General features: G+C 36.4%; 1 protein-coding gene across 2 annotated transcripts in view; it reads left to right on the top strand.

The window, feature by feature from the left end:
• LOC124367421 overlaps positions 1 to 16,604 on the top strand; it is a 62,293-nt gene that overhangs the window by 31,695 nt on the left and 13,994 nt on the right. Inside the window, exons 1-4 of one of the 2 annotated variants that reach the window (XM_046824225.1) lie at positions 8,434 to 8,451; positions 10,549 to 10,672; positions 10,828 to 10,958; positions 14,147 to 14,256. In XM_046824225.1, coding sequence (XP_046680181.1) covers positions 8,449 to 8,451; positions 10,549 to 10,672; positions 10,828 to 10,958; positions 14,147 to 14,256 — 368 coding nt within the window. In that variant the 5' untranslated portion in view covers positions 8,434 to 8,448. Of the gene's footprint in view, positions 1 to 8,433; positions 8,452 to 10,548; positions 10,673 to 10,827; positions 10,959 to 14,146; positions 14,257 to 16,604 lie in introns of those variants that run through there. The other variant, XM_046824224.1, reaches the window with a different exon arrangement.

Raw genomic sequence — 16,604 nt, 5'->3', positions numbered from 1 at the left:
GATAGGTTTGTAAAAGCCGAGGACCGGCGAAAGGCTTTTAAATGCCTACCTTTTCAGCACCATTGGTGATTCGCTCTTAAGCCTACTTCAGGGTACGTCAGCGGCCGACCAAGGCAAGGAGGATTACACCTTTGCGACTAATCCTCACGTCACGGAGATATTTTGACAAATCCGGACCAATACCGCCTCCATACTATCACCTGGGCTTATTCAAATTCCGGATTTTGTAGAAATCTCACGGAAACGTCAGCTGTGATAGTTTTGACATGTGTTTGACCTATGTATTGTCCACATGATTAGCCGACCGATCAATCATATTTATTCATGTTCCTAAGTACATAATCATTTATGAATAATTCATGAAATGGACAATAGCCTACAACTCATGCAACCCACTGCTTGTCACATAATTATATCAGAGGTATTATAGGATATTCTTTTAGACAGTATTGTAAGCTTTCTTGGCCTCAATGATGGGCAACAAGAAAATAATCCACCACGCACTCCAAAGTCGAAGATCGGTTGCAAAAGATACATGACATTTTATACAGAAATAATATCTATGATTTCTAGATCAAGACTGGGGTTTATTGGGAAATTCCAAATTTCAAACTGCTTCCTATGTAAAAATACAATGGTCTACATAAAATGGAGAAAATTATAATACGAAATATTTCCAAGTAATTATAAATTTTTTGACCCGTCTAAGCTTTATCTATTTACAAACAGAAAGAATTGTGCATCATTCCAGAGATTTTCTCTTTTTTGTCACCATTTTGATATAGCATGATACGTAGAAAATATATATACATCTAAACTTTTGTAATAAAATATTATTATGGACTGAGAATTTGTTGTAATGACTTATATTTGAGCAATCTTTCACATTTCATAAATAAAACTCCGTATACCTTCCTAACTATTAAGAATATTATCTCAATCAGAATCTTAAAACTGTAAGGTGTTTATAAAATAGTGGTTTATAAGTTTCCAGTATCTTTAATGTCTTTTTGGAGACGTTTCTTCAAGACTTCATCCGAATAATTGAATAAATTTAGCTGAATGAAAACGTTAATGTTTCTTCGGACTCTTTCTAAGTCCGGAAGAATCCATACCAGATTGGAGTTTTCTTCTGGTATCGGACACAATATCAATTTTTATGTGTTGGTAATGGACACAATAACAATCTTGAATGTGTTTCCTGGAATAGATTTTGATGGAAGAGTAAAAAACCGAATGTCTATTGAGAACCTTAACGATTTAATTTCATATAAGTCGCATGAGCGAAAAACACTAACTGCCATAATTTACAGTTCATTTGAAATAAACCTAGTCCGAAAATAGCATTTAGATGTGCCTTTGGTGGTTTATTAGTCAGGAACAACATATAAAATATTTAATTGCTAAAAATGAAACTTAGAACAGTTTAAAAAAACATTATTTACTTTTATGTCTCCAGTGCTTCCAAGATTACATTGTTATTATGCAAGCTAATCTACAAACTAAGGGACTTACAGTTCTGGGATCTAGTTTATTCTATTTTTCTGCTTAAAATTGATATGAAAGTATAAAACTTTTTAATTAACGTTCTAGTAATTTCGGTTCGCTTTTATTGGATCCTTGGAGTGGAAATCTGGATGACAAATGTTTTATGTCTTTTTGTCTTGTTATTACGTCTCAATCTCATGTCAAGTGTGTTTCTTCCCTCGAACTAGAGAGAAAAGGAGAGAGAGAGAAAGAGTGAGAGGGAGGGAGGAGGAGGGAGAGAGAGAGGGGGGAGAGAGAGGGAGGGAGGAGAGAGGGGGGAGAGAGAGAGAAAATAGAAAATCTATTGTTTAAATTCTAAAATTGATTCAATACAGTAACTTTCTTAATTTTTCTTTCTAATAATTAGCTTTTTCATCTAAATTTGTTAAAAATTGCTTTATTTTTGTCCACATTTTTTATTTTTATTTGTTATTCTAAGTATTACTGTTTTGTGATTATATTACATATTACTTAAGTTTTTTATTTAGTTATTTTTTCGTTCTTTCTTTTTTTTCTTTTACACATATTGTATTTCAATTTCAATTTTTAATGGTTCCAAAAGTGTTGGGATTTAGGTACTTCGTGATCGTACAACTTCTTGATGCCAGTACAGATTTCCGAGCGGGTGTTAACACAAGGCTTATTACTATTAACACTAGCGAGCGACCTGTATTTATTTCTCAGTGCGTTTTGAGTCATGACCACAATTAGTTATCGCTGCAGTTACAAGTTACATAATAGCCTGCGCGTGCGCCGCGGACATTCGCGCAGGCGCCTCACACTCTCATCTCCCGCTGAGGCTTGTTTCCAAGTTTATCACTCTAACTCTTAGGATATTTAAGTTTCCAATTTTAATTGAAATAAGAACAAGGTGCTCCAGACCACGCGCACGTGAGTTTTAAGTGACTTTATTTCAATGAAATGCTGGTGGAATATGGCTCTTCCCATTCTATAAAGCTGGGTAAAGTACCCCGAAAAAGTTCAAAAAGTTACCTGTAATCATGGCAGGTCAACTTATGTCCCCCCCTGGACCCTCCCCCTATCTGAAGGTAATGGGCGTATTCTTGACGTCATGCTGGCCAGATAAAGGAGATCCACTGAAGGAACAGGTGCCATCGAAAACTTGATCTTGGCTATGTATTTATAAAGTTCCATCCAAATTTTAACCCCATAGATCAATTAATTCTGAAATATTCCTCTGAGTGATAGGCTTTGCTAAAGCTCCGCCATATCTCATAAACGGGTATCCACCAACATTGAACTTTATCTTGGCTATATCAAGATTAAATTTTACACATATCTTTAAATTTGTAACTTAATTAATTCTCGAAATATCCCGCGAAGAGGTAATCTTTGCCAACGCTCAGCTAAAGCTCGATGAAAAGATTCAAGTTGGCTCAATTACTTCTCTCGAGATATTCTGTGGAAGATATGTAAATTGGTCGGCAAGAAAATGTACAAAAAAGTAACTTCAATGACCTCCCGGATAATAACAAAATATGTATAATTTCACGTCGATTATTTCTAGACAAGCTGTTTTCGATAGGCCTATATCATGAGAAAAGTTAGCTTCGCTAACGCGTGCTTAATCCCGTGGAGAGACATATATCATAGTCGAACTCGCTGTTGCTTATGTAGAAATAGTTTCAACATTCAAAGTTTTAAGTTTAAGAAATTTTGCAGTGAGACAAGCAGACAAAAAGTAAAATTAGATTTTTTCGCTAAATTGAATAAATTCCATTCCTCCTCTATGTGCTACCATACACACGTTAATTGCAGTATTCTTAGTAAATATAAAAATCACATCAAGTTTTGTTTTATTTAAAACTTACTTTGTTGGTGATTTATCATTATTTTTTTTAAATTAATGCTACATGCGTTAAAATCATAGATGGGAAATAGTTTTAGAATATTTAAATATAGTTGGTATTTACAACGCGACGTAATTTAGAGTTTAAAGTACAAAAATAACTTTTTTGACTTATAGCCCCCGAGAATGGGGTGGCTATCATGCTTAGAAAAGATGAGGAAATCGTTTGCATTATTATAGAAATGTCTGAACATGGAAGATTACAACCACAACGGGGGTGGTCTAAGCAGACATAAAAATATCATTAGGGCTATAAACTTTACATTATCACTTCCAAATAAAGAAATGACTTAAATGTTTAACAAAATTTGGTACTTTTTATTCATCCTTAAATATTTCTTAGTTCAAGCAAGGCGTAGATCAATAAAAATTTGTTTCTTCGTGTAACGGACAAAATGTGTGACAGAGTAAATCTTTCGATACTCTTATAATAAGTAAAAGAAACAAACAAATTAGGAAATACCGGTGTTATTGCTTCTTGTTTTTTGGAGGGAAGTGCAATTAGCTAGGTTGTATGATACATGATTAAAATGATGATACGCTTGGTTTTAAAATGTATACACCCAACGTTTTTATTGATATATTTCAATTTAATTTACAAGTCTGATTCGAGTACTTTGGATTTAAAACCGTGGCGTAATCTTCGATTTTTAAAATAGAGTAGGCTGATAAGCAGTATAGATGAAAATATACAGCTAAATATGATTTGCCATTACACAGCTTTTTCAGAACTTCTTTAATTTTAAAACTTATGTTGAAAACAAAAACTGAATGATTCAAAACTGTTTTATGGTTCTTAGACGAGCCTATAATATTATTGAATTGGTGCTCAAATACAGTATCTAGGCAGCTAGCTCAAAAATAATTTTAATTTAACGGAAATATATTGAAGTACGCTCAGCGGAGTGGTATATAAAAATTTAGCAAGTGTAAACACATTTTTCCGTTCTATAAAAGAATTTATAACCGTAAAATTATTCAGTTCGTAAAAACGAAATCGTTTGTCGCTTTGGAGCACCCATCAATACAGTCCAATACACTGTGTTAAAAAAACTGGAAGACTTGGATTTTTTGAAAATTATTTGTCTCCAATCAAATGTTTCTTTTAGATAGGGGTCAGAACTAACCATGTAAGAATTATTGGAACCTAAGAAATTAATAGCTTAACCAGAATAATAATTATAAAAATAAAGAGTGGTGCAGATTTTTTGCAATGCAGTGTATGTTTTTGTGCTGTAAACTGAATGAATTTGAACTCAGACCTTGGCGGTAGCTGCAGGCGTGTGGAGTAGCGCATGCGCAATCACGGGACATGCGCAGATCACTATCGCTGTCTCCCGAAGGGTCCGTACGTGTGCGGGACTTCACTCACTAGTATTTGCGCCGAGATCTCCAATTCGAATCAAATCCAAAGCACACATTTGGCCTTTAGTTGATTCTTGGCAGCACGTTGGTGGGATACGTTTGCCATAATGTTGGCAGACTCCGATCTAGAAGAAGCAAAATCCACTAAATTCCTTGGAATACACCTTGATCAAGGGTTGACATGGAGTGCTCACATCGACTCAGTCTGTACCAAATTAGCCTCAGACATTTATGTTATGAGGTCTTTAGCCAAATACTGCCCGAGTCAGGTACTGATGACGGAATATTGTGTTCTGATTTGCCCACATCTTACCTACGGATTGGTGTTGTGGGGCTCTAGTGCAAACAATCAGTTTTTAAAAGCCTTCAAACTTCAAAAGAAAGCGATTCGATTCATTGCAAACATGAATTTTAGAGATTCGTGCCGACCAGCCTTCAAAAAATTGCAACTGTCGACTCTGCCCTGTCTGTACAGTTTCATTCTGTATGTCCAAATGTACCCTGATGAGGGGCCGTAACGTGTACGGATATGAGACAAGAGGCAGAGACAACTACAGTTCTGGAAAACACAGAACGGTGGTTTATGAACTTGCCTTCGCAAGCAGGTATCCGTTTTATCAACAGCTTACATTAAAAATGCACCAACGCCTAAATCTTTAAACCCGTCTTAAACGCTTTTTAGTGTCAATGGCATTTTATAATGTTGGCGAGTTTTTGGAATGTAACTGGGAGACCACCGATTTTGAAAACAGATCCTGACGTTAAAAATGGTGTAAATTGGCGAGTGACTGGAGTGAATGAGTGCAAAAATTGTATGTGTGAATGTGACATGGTGCTGACTCTGACTTTTACCATATAACGTATATTGTTCACGGTACTAAAAGATTTGAATTTGAATAAAGCATTAGTTATGATCCCTTTTTTAAGAATCAGATGTCGCCAAATCACACCCAAATTCCACAAAAGATCTGCTGTCAACAATTACTTCAACGCACAGCCTGGATATTTCCTTAACGGACTAACCAATATCATCAACTAAATATATGAACCAAGGAATGGAATGTTTGATCTGAGGACCATTCCGTCGAGATGAGGTTGAGGTCCAGCCCCGGACCTCGGCGGGCGTGTCGGCAACTTGTCAGACCTTGACTTTTGCGGCTCCTGGTCTCTCAGTAACCGCCCGTCCTCTGCTCTCCAAGTCATCCACTTTGTTGGACCAGCAAGAGCCGTATTTGCAGTCACGAATACACCAACACGCTAGAGATCGTTTCTTCAGAAAAACCTCATGGTCACCAACTCTTGCCAGTAAATCCTCCTGAAGGGATTTCATCGTAAGCGAATTGTTCTGTAATTCCAACACAACTAAAGTTCATCGTAAATATACTATCGTTATGTCAAATTCATCTGTAGATTCATGCATGTAGGTTTAGAAAATAGATTCACGAATACAAACTTGAGGCCTTCCATTCCGGCATAGTATCATTGCTCCTCTTTTAAACGTATACGATACTAGGTTTCTGATCCTTTAAAATTAACTACATCGTATTTGTGAGTAACTTGTATCCAGTCTTAAGTCATAAATACTTTTATTAATAGTGAACCATTAAGTTTTATCCGCCTCAGAAGACAAACCGTAAAGATTAATTAGCTAAATAACAGAGAATTTATCAACTGAACATAATATTTCACTCACAGAGCTTAATTTCACTATGAACCTTGAACTATTGCAACGGAGTCAAAGATGATCTTAAAGAAATCAAAACATGAATGATGCAAAATTTTAGGAAGGGTTTTAACATTATATAGTGCAGCAGTGTCTTTATGATGTTGTTATTGTTAGAGGTACCTATGTATCAATTCAAATAAAAATTTTTTAAATCGAAATTTGATTAAAACCTTGATCAATCTTGGTATCATACAATCAATTTCGACCAGCTTTGTTAAAGACTGAGCTAAGTCAATATTGATCAAGGTCGCTAAAATTAAATGCAAAATCAATCTTTTTCAATATTGTTCAGGTATGAATAAAAAGTACCAAACTTATTGGTCATGATTGATCAAATAGTTTATTACAGATGTGATAATTGATCAAATGACTTCATCAAGTTTGATTGATATTAGACCTGGGCGTGTCCCTTAACTCCGTCAAATTTTAGCCAAGGTTGATCAATTTGGTCCGGCTAAGGTTTGATCAATCATTCTGTGCTGGAAGCGTGATGGGTCCTCTCTCTGAGTTGTAAAGGGTCTGGAAACAAGAAAACGTTCAGTTAGGACATAGCCGTAGTGATAATTTCTAAATTGCGCGTTCTCCAAGAGGATATTCAACTTTTTCCCACCATCTGCCACAGGAATTATTCCCTAAGAATGTAGTGCGCTTGATTGTCGAATGCTAGCAGTGTGAGAGTGAAGTCCAAGGTCAACTCAAGGACAGCCGAGACACACCCTCGCCTCGGGCTGAAGACACTCGAGAAGACGTTGACACCTTCTACACCTGACCTCCCTTCTATATCAACATTCCGAGCTCATACTTTACGTCGTATGGTGAATTGCGATTTCAGTCTTGAAGTCATTCCTTTTGTTTATATTTTCACCCAAGAAATACCTAATCATGGATAGTTCCTTTATTTAATTCCTGATCTATTTTCTCTCTTACTGTGACCAAGTTGTATAAGAAAATGTTTTCCTAACACCATCGGTTATCTCATATATAAAATCATTAATTGATATTAGCTCTACTGTTTTCTTCATAAAACCATAGCACTCTTAACGATAGAATCTACAATTTCCAGCGTGCTTACCGATCATTAACGGCGTGTTTTCCGATTTTTAATGTCCCAGTTAATGATGGAACGTTGTAAACGAGTCGTAACTTCTTGGCGAGATAGTTTCTTTCCTAAACACACGCCATCTTTGTATTTAACTGTTCAGGTAATTATGAAATAAACTGTGAACATATTCTATCTTAACGAAGAAATTAACTTATTGTTCTAATAAGTTATAATCAATTACATTAGCTTTTGAATTAAATTAAATATTCAGCCAGGTATGTCTATCTGAATTAGCTCAAACTCGATCAAAGTTACTTAACTGTATACGAATATATATGAGTGTATTTACGTATTGAATTTATATACGTGCAAGTAAGCATAAGAATGTTTAACTAAATATTAATAATAATTTTTATAGTAAAATTATTTTCTAAAACAATACAATTATTTTGTAGTGATCATTTCACAGTTTGTTGTGGTTGTTGTGATTAAACAAATTTAATACACGAACCTGCAAAAAGTATGATGGATTTAATTAGTACTAATGTACATGGTAATGGTAATTTGAGTAAAAATAAGCAAAATAAACTGAAAAACACTTTGAACGTCAGTTTTGTAGGTGGTTAATAAAAACCGTTAATAGTCGAAGCATGTTCTTTTCTTTGCAGAGTTTAACAATTCAACCAACTTTTAATCTTGCTCCAGATCCGCGCCACGATAGCAGCAAATTACGGTGGCCGGTGGGTGCGCGTGCGTGTGGGCGGTTAATCATACAATTTGGCGGGAACTGCGCCCTACGGCAGCGCCATAACCTAACCTCACACGTCTGTATCGCTGTGTCGATTAATTACAACAGGATCTGCAAGTTCAACAGGACCGTTTTGTTTGTCAAGGATACGAGCCCGTGAGTTACATAACATGGTAGGTACCGTACTTTGTGTGTTTTAACGCCTACCTGACGTTGTAAACATAGAGGACCACTACTACTGACGTATAACCTCAAACTGGGTTTGGTTTAATTTGACGTTCGGTTCTCAGGGCGACGCTACGTGGCCTTGTATTCTTTTACAACGCTATTGTTTTGTGAATTTTACAGTTTACAGAGCGTTATACTGAGTGTGTAAATGTCTGGAAACAACTTACTATATTTAAACAATAAATGATTAAATCTACGAACACAATGTCATACACCACATTGGGGAACGGTCCGTGGGAAGCATCTTGAAAATCTAAAATGCAAGCATAGGTTAGTATGCATATAATTTTAATGTCTTTATCGTTAGAATATAATGCAGTAAACCACACCTCACAAGTTTTATTAATAGAAAAAGCGGCTGTTGAAATAATATCAGTATTTAACCTGAAAGGGCCCGCTATTTTGTATAGGAAAATGTTTAGGAATCACTCTTTCATAAAACAGAACACCACGAATGTAGAAAGTATAGAATTTCATAAAGTATTGACACTTTCAATATTTAATTTTAGTTATTAAAATATTCTATTATTATTTACAGTATTTGCCCTAGTATTTTTCTGAACATCGAAATTAAAAAGGAAACCGCCCTATTTGAATAGTTGTAATAATATCTGAAAAAATAAAATAATAGACAGAAATGAAAAATCAATCTTATATTGCGAATACAATGTTTCGTATATTAAGAAAACATTCTTTAACTTATAGATTACAAAATATCAAAGTGAGCTGTAAAATATTCCCGGAGAAAGCAGGTCGAAGAACACAGAATATTTAGTCAAACAAGGAGAAACATGGCACCCCTCAACGTCTTCTAATCTTCCAAATTTTAAGGACTCGTAAAAGAAGATATCCGAGGCAGGTCTCTCCTGGATATACTAAACCTGGAATATTTCATTCAAACAATGTAGAATTAAATAAATACTAAATAATGTATATTTCACATCTTTCCCTTTCCCTCCCCTCAAAGAAAAATTACTTTTTAGGTTGAATGGATTTGGCCCCCATACATGAATACTCCACTAATATGTACTATGAAAATTGGATTATGAATTTGAGTCTCTTCCACGAAAATTGTAGATACGCCACTGGTCTTTATTGTGTTCCATCCTATTCTATTCTTAACGTATTCAACTTTCTTTCCTTAGATTTAGCACAAATAAAAGCACCAAAAACAATTCATGGCTGATCTTGTTATATACGAGTACCTGTAGCGACGTAGATGTAGAAGCCACCGATCGACTGTGAGATTGGAAGTCGATAACGGACGATGGCAACTTTATCGGGCATTTGCATCGATCACCCCAGGCTACCAACAATTCTCGCCTAACCAGACATTGCCGCCAACATGACGATTTAAATCACTAATGTTGTCGTAGCTTTTTTGCCTTTGGTTCAAACGCGATGAAAGTTCTTCAGTCTCCATTATATATTACTAATTCTAATTAATAGGTTCGCCTGTTTGAAATCAAGACTTTTTTAAAGTAAAAATGGTGAACTTTTACGTTACCTCGCATTTATTCCCTCCAAAGAACTCTCCTCCTCTTTCAATAAACGGCTGAATTCGCATTTTCCACTGGTTGAAGCACAGCTGGAAGTCATCTTTTGAGAGCAACTTCAAAACTCTTCTGGGCCTTCTTCACGTAACCGTTTCTGCTATTCAAAAACACGCACCCGCGACATAGTGGAGTTACCGAACACTTCATTCAACATAGTCAAACACTCGGTAGCTGATTTTTCAAGTTTAACACGCTGCTCAATCTTTGCACTGATGATTTTCCCGGCACACACGATTTTCACTGGACGCACTTTAAACGACAGTTGTGAGCAGACTACTGGACTGAGCGATGATATTTTGATATCTACGGACTTATCAGTATCCGAGGAGATAACCAGTGACCTATTTACCCGCTTATCAGCTCGCCGGTCGACGAGCTGATTGTTTCCTTTTCAAATAACCGCGCTTCTTACCTTTCCTTTGCAGTTTTGTGTAGTCTTTAAGTTGGGGTAGCAAGGATGGAATCAGGGTCTGACTATTGTTGCAGATGGTGAGAGTGTCAGGGCACGGTCGCCTGATGGACCCTCCCGCTCGAAACAGCATGTGGAGATTCGGCTTCCCCAACCCCGTCAACTACAACGATAACGAACTCTTCTGTGGAGGCTACGCAGGTTGGTTTTATTGCATAAGTTCTAATAGCTGTTCCAATAAAATACCATTATTCTTACGTCAACTTCTATAATCAAAGGTAATCGCAGACTGCATGCATGTTCTGCCCAAACCGTGTTGTGGAAAGATTCATAGCAACTAAAATTTGTATGTGCAGTGCAGTACGAACAGAACGATGGAAGGTGTGGGGTGTGTGGCGACTCCTTCGGGATCCAGGACCCTCGACCTCACGAGGCTGGTGGGCAGTACGCCAAGGGGATCATCGGCAGGCACTACAGCGCCGGTCAGGTAGGGTATGGTGGAGAATGAGTTGAAGAAAAGGTGACATGAAGGAAACAGGGTTTTTTTCCTGACATTTGTCATCGTTAATTGGTACAAAAATCAGTAACACTACGTTTCGAGACCTGAAATCTGATCTCTTCTTCGGGTAAATAACTAACCTAACACATAATTACAAACTAGGTTGAAATAAACATATCATACCCGACAGAGCGTTGTGACACGCGTAAGTCAGGAATCACAACCTCCATTTTACGTGAAACTTTACTAACTCTAAAACATGCACTCAATAAAAAAACTACACACAACACTGTGTTCTTTGTTTGAAGGTTATTTTTGACGATGGAAGGATTGTGAAGGAAACAGGATTTTTCCGCACATTTGCCATCGTTCAGTGAAACAAGAAAACAGTAACACTACGTTTCGAGATCTGTAATCTGATCTCTTCTTCAAGGTAAAGAACTAACCTAATACATAATTACAAACTAGGTTAAAATAAACAAAACCTTTAATTTATTTTAACCTAGGTTTGTTTATTTTAACCTAGTTTGTAATTATGTATTAGGTTAGTTCTTTACCTGAAGAAGAGATCAGATTGCAGATCTCGAAACTTAGTGTTACTGTTTTCTTGTTTCACTGAACGATGCCAAATGTCCGGAAAAAACACTGTGTTGTTTATCTAAAGAAGAGATCAGATTGCAGATCTCGCAAACGTAGTGTTACTGATTTTTGTATCACTGAACGATGGCAAATGTCCGGAAAAATCCTGTTTCCTTCACAATTTTTCCATCGTCCAAAAGCAAAACTTCAAACAAAGAAGATGACAAGGGGAATTTTTCATATAACGTAGCAATGGTGGGAAGTGCTTTATTAAGTATGATTTCTTCGTCGCCAACTTTTTTGGATCTCTTCAACAAATATGACGCTCTTCAGATTCTAGGACGCTGCACTAAGAGGAAGATGAACTGGAGGTAAACTCAACATTCACATTAAACCAACCCTTCCCACCATAGCTAGGTTATGTCTAAAAGAAACCTGATACTGACAGGTTCATAAGATTCATAATTGAAATCTATTAAACCAGAAAGGTTTATAGATGAAGTTTAGGAAATGGAGTGTTTGATGAAAAATATTGGATACGTTTAAACGTTAAAAGGAAGTTATTTTAACTTTCTTAGTCTTCATAAATTTGAAACTACGATTAGGTCTTTATATTTATAAATTCGCATCCATCCAATCTTATCTGTAGGGATCAAAAACGTAGTCAGCGAAGGGGTCTAAGGGGTTCAAACCCTTCCCCTCTCTAAATTTTCACTTTTTTAGTAAAATATTATTATTTAAATAATTCAGTATTACTGGCACATACTGCTGAAAGATCGTTCTCAACAAAAAAACGGTCAAGAACTTTTTAAGGAACAAAATGGGGCTTTACACTCTGTCTACTACGGGAAAATATCAGTTGTCTGGAGCCCCCCCCATAATTTTTCCGGGCTACTTTCTTGGTAAGGGTTGGCCATCATTAGATTACGGGATAGTCTTTAACAATGAATAGGAGTGAAATGTTATCAAATTTATTACACTTGCTAATTTAACTGGCGGAAAGTTCTGTTTCGAACACGGCTGATGATGTATTAAAAAATGAAGATAACGATCAAAGCATCATATTTGGGTATAATTATTTTAACTCTACTGTTATTACTTTAATTTAAATCCGATCAAACGCTCGTTTGTTTTCAATTTCCAGCACACAAATTTTAGTAAATTGCGGTTAAAGTGAGCTCACGCAACCGCTATGAAGACAAAAAGAGAATAACGAAACTATTAGCGAGAACTAAAAGCGTCCGTGGGTGTACCAGAAGCTAACAGCGTATAATATTACAGACAGCCTATATGTGAGGGCAATGAAGCGATAATGTGTCATAAGCGACACCTACAGGGATTTATAGGTATCAATTATAGACTCCCACTAGAGTACTGGAGTTCGCGCTCCACACGTAGTACGTGGGCAACTTGACAGATGGCGTGGTGCTTCGTTACCGTAATTTACAGCGTTCCAGTCCGAAGTTTAATTTATTTATTTTTTTGAAAGAGGTCTTTTTATTGGGCAAACAACTCAGTAAAAACTATTTTTAGGGACTGAAATGCGTGTTGTGTACAACGAAATCATATAACAAATTTAACACACAAGTTTCATTAGAGCACGACGCTATCCTGTGGCCAGACCTAGTACTACTACAACTTAACGCATATGCTGCAACACTAGCGTATTCTGTTAATTGGTCCAGGTACTAACCTCTGTCAGGATCGTATTTTTGCTGTCTGGTGAGTAGTCTAGTTTGGATTGTTTTTAACCATGTTTTGCAGATATGTGTGTATACTTTATTCAACCAAGTGTAGCTTGATGCAAAAATACCTGGATTTTCATCAAGGGGATTTTAGTGACCTTTTGTAGTTTAAAGGGGAAATGTGCGTCATCATTTGTTTCACCATATTATTGGCCTTGAGACAAAAGTGGGATTGTTTTGGTCATAGAAATTATTCAAAAATTATTTAAAATTGAAGGAAACTTAGGAAAGTGTTGTATAAAAGCATGTAAAGAAACTATGTAAAACATAACACACAAGTCTCACTGGGACACGACGCTATCCTGTGGCCAAACCTAGAACTACAACTTGTTGCATATGCTGCAACACTAGCGCAATCTGTTTATTGCTTCAGGTACTAACCTCCGTCAGGCTCATATTATGGTGTCTGGTGAATCGTCTAGTTTGGATTGTTTTTAACCATGTTTAAGAGATATTTGTGTGTACTTTATTCAACCTTGAGGCAAAAAATACTTAGATTTTATCAATGGAATTTTAGTGACCTTTTTTATTTTAAGGGGAAATGTGCATCATCATTTGTTTCACCATATTGTTGGTCTTGAGTCAAAAGTGGCTGTTTTTATGGGCATAGAAATTATTCAAGATTATTTAATATTTTTGGAAACTTAGGAAAATGCTATATGAAATACAATTTTTACATTAGGTAAATATTTTTAAAGCAATCACTTAACTTCATTAAGTTAACAATATCTCGTGGGCATTTGTCAGCGCAGTTTACTTTCTTTAGCAATACTAAGCAAACATCGCATTGATCAGAATTAATTTCTTAGGAAACAATATTTAAGAGAAGTGTTATCATTGTAAATTTTGCAGGAGATAGACGTGGAGGTCGAGTTGACAGCCAATCATTGGGGGAGGTTCGAGATGTTCCTCTGCCCCAACAACAACCCCAGATATGAAGCCACCCAGTCATGCTTCGACAGGTAATTCCAGAGTAGGGTATTCTACGTCCAATTTGATCACAGCCAATTGCTATAAATACGCATCAGAAGTGACATCTGAATGTCCAATCGTGGACCATTTGTTACTGGAGTCAAGAGATTTAAAATTCCCAGATCTACCGTCCGTCCGTTTGCTGGTATTCATAGTCTTAAGCAATTTGCTATTTATTTACCCTTGAATTTGAAAGTAAGAAAATAAAGACCCTGATTTTCTGCCATTTCAATTACTGTAGCGAAGTTATAAATGACATGACGGTTGAGCTTTCGGACAGATTACAACGTGCTCAAAATTATTGTGTTCGCTTTATCTTCAACCTTAGACGATATGACCATATAACACCCTCCATCAATCAGTTACATCTGTTAAAGTTGAATCTACTCCGTCAGTTCCATATTCTTAGCATGTCACTTTCTATTTTGTAAACGATTATTCCCCCTCCTATCTGTCTCAACGCTTTTCTTTCATTTCTGAAACAAGCAATTGGAATACTCGACGTGGAGCCTCTCTGTTATCTATTCCTGTTCATAGATCCTCTATTTACAGTAAATCATTCACAGTCTCTGCTTGTCGAATCTGGAATAATCTCCCGGATCGTATCAGAGGTATTCGTAGTCGGGAACGGTTTCGGGGGGTGCTTAGGGACCATATGTTTAGGGCCTGGTCGGGTTGACGATATCGTGGCATAGGGTATGGGACGATGGCTTTGTATGAATGGTGATGGGTGAATGTCTGTTAATTTCCTTGCAAGTTTTATTCTATTTATTTATTTTTAGTTTCATAGAGAACCTTTATTTCATTTTATTACTTTATATAAATAGAGATTATAATTATGGAATGTAAAATAGCAAACTTTATTGTGGCTCTTGTTTTACAGTAATAGTATAGTTTATTAATTTATGGTTAGGTGTAAGAGAGGACTTAATAGTCCTAATCTCGCCAATTGAATATGTTTTACGTTGTATTCAATAAAGACATTCATTTCATTTCATTTTTTCCGTCCTTGGTGGTTGAGCGGTTAGCGTCTCAGCTCATCACCCCAGGGGTCCGGGTTCGAATCCCAGTTTGGGCAATAAAATTTTGTAATCCCACAAACAAATCCAAATAATCATCTGAGTCTAGCTTGAAATAATGTAATGCAAAATTTATGTCTAGAACTTCAGATTATCCATAAAAAATGATGGATGCATCCAGATTGATGATGAATGTCTGCAGCTGCATCTTCTGGTGGAGAGGATTGATTCAGAGTGAATATTGAGGCTCTATTTCCACACTGAGATTTTTTTATAGGCTCTGGTGTTGAAATGATGCAAGGAGCTCGTTTCGGATGTCTAAGTCGTCGACTTTTTATGGATCTATTCAGATTTAATCAGATTTCAGACGCTGCTCTAAGCGGAAGCTGAAATGGAGCTTAACACAGTATTAAGTAGATTCTTTGTTTGAAGTTTGTTTTTGACGATGGGCGGTAATTGAAGGAAACAGGATTTTTCCAGACATTTGCCATCGTTCAGTGATACAAAAAGTCAGTAACACTACGTTTCGAGATCTGCAATCTGATCTCTTCTTCAGGTAAATAACTAACCTAACACATAATTAAAAACTAGGTTAAACTAAACACATCATACCAGAGCGTTGTGACACGCATAAGTCAGGAATCACAACCACCATGTTGTGTTTTCTGCTTTGTATTCTTGATGGTAGTGAGTAGGTTTTAATTCAAAAGACATTTTTCATTCTTCCACATTAAATTTATTTTTAAATCGCTTAAAGTGATCTAACTGATGATGCCTTAACCGGCGAAAGCGCCTTTAAATAAATTTAATCTGGAAGAATGAAAAATGTCTTTTGAATTAACACCGTGTTGTGTATGAACTTCACTAACTAAATACAACACTAATTATTAGAACTGAACTACAGGGCGTAGGTCACAATAGGTCTGCATTCGTCGACCAACCACCTACGACTGACTAGAGGCAAACTTTTTTACCCTACTTTGTAATTATAGGTTAGTTATTTACCTGAAGAAGAGTGATGACTGCAGATCTCGGAACGGTAGTGTTACTGATTCTTTGTATCACTGAACGATGGCAAATGTCCGGAAAATCCTGCTTCATAAGGTAGATGTTAGTTATGGATGGAAAAAGAGTAAATGGAGGTGTCAAAAATTGTGCATAAAAGAGGTGCGAATACAATTTTCTGGCATTTTAATGGCCTGAGTTGCGTAGTGTGCATAATGAATAGTTGTAAACATCCAGAACTGGTCCGTTAGGCTGACCTTGTCTGAAAAGTAAAAAGCCGTTAGGACAATATGAACTCACGAGACGAAGAGGAT

This window comes from Homalodisca vitripennis, chromosome 8, assembly GCF_021130785.1.
Source record: "Homalodisca vitripennis isolate AUS2020 chromosome 8, UT_GWSS_2.1, whole genome shotgun sequence".
Lineage (NCBI taxonomy): Eukaryota > Metazoa > Arthropoda > Insecta > Hemiptera > Cicadellidae > Homalodisca > Homalodisca vitripennis.
This window is presented reverse-complemented; position numbering and strand designations above follow the sequence as displayed.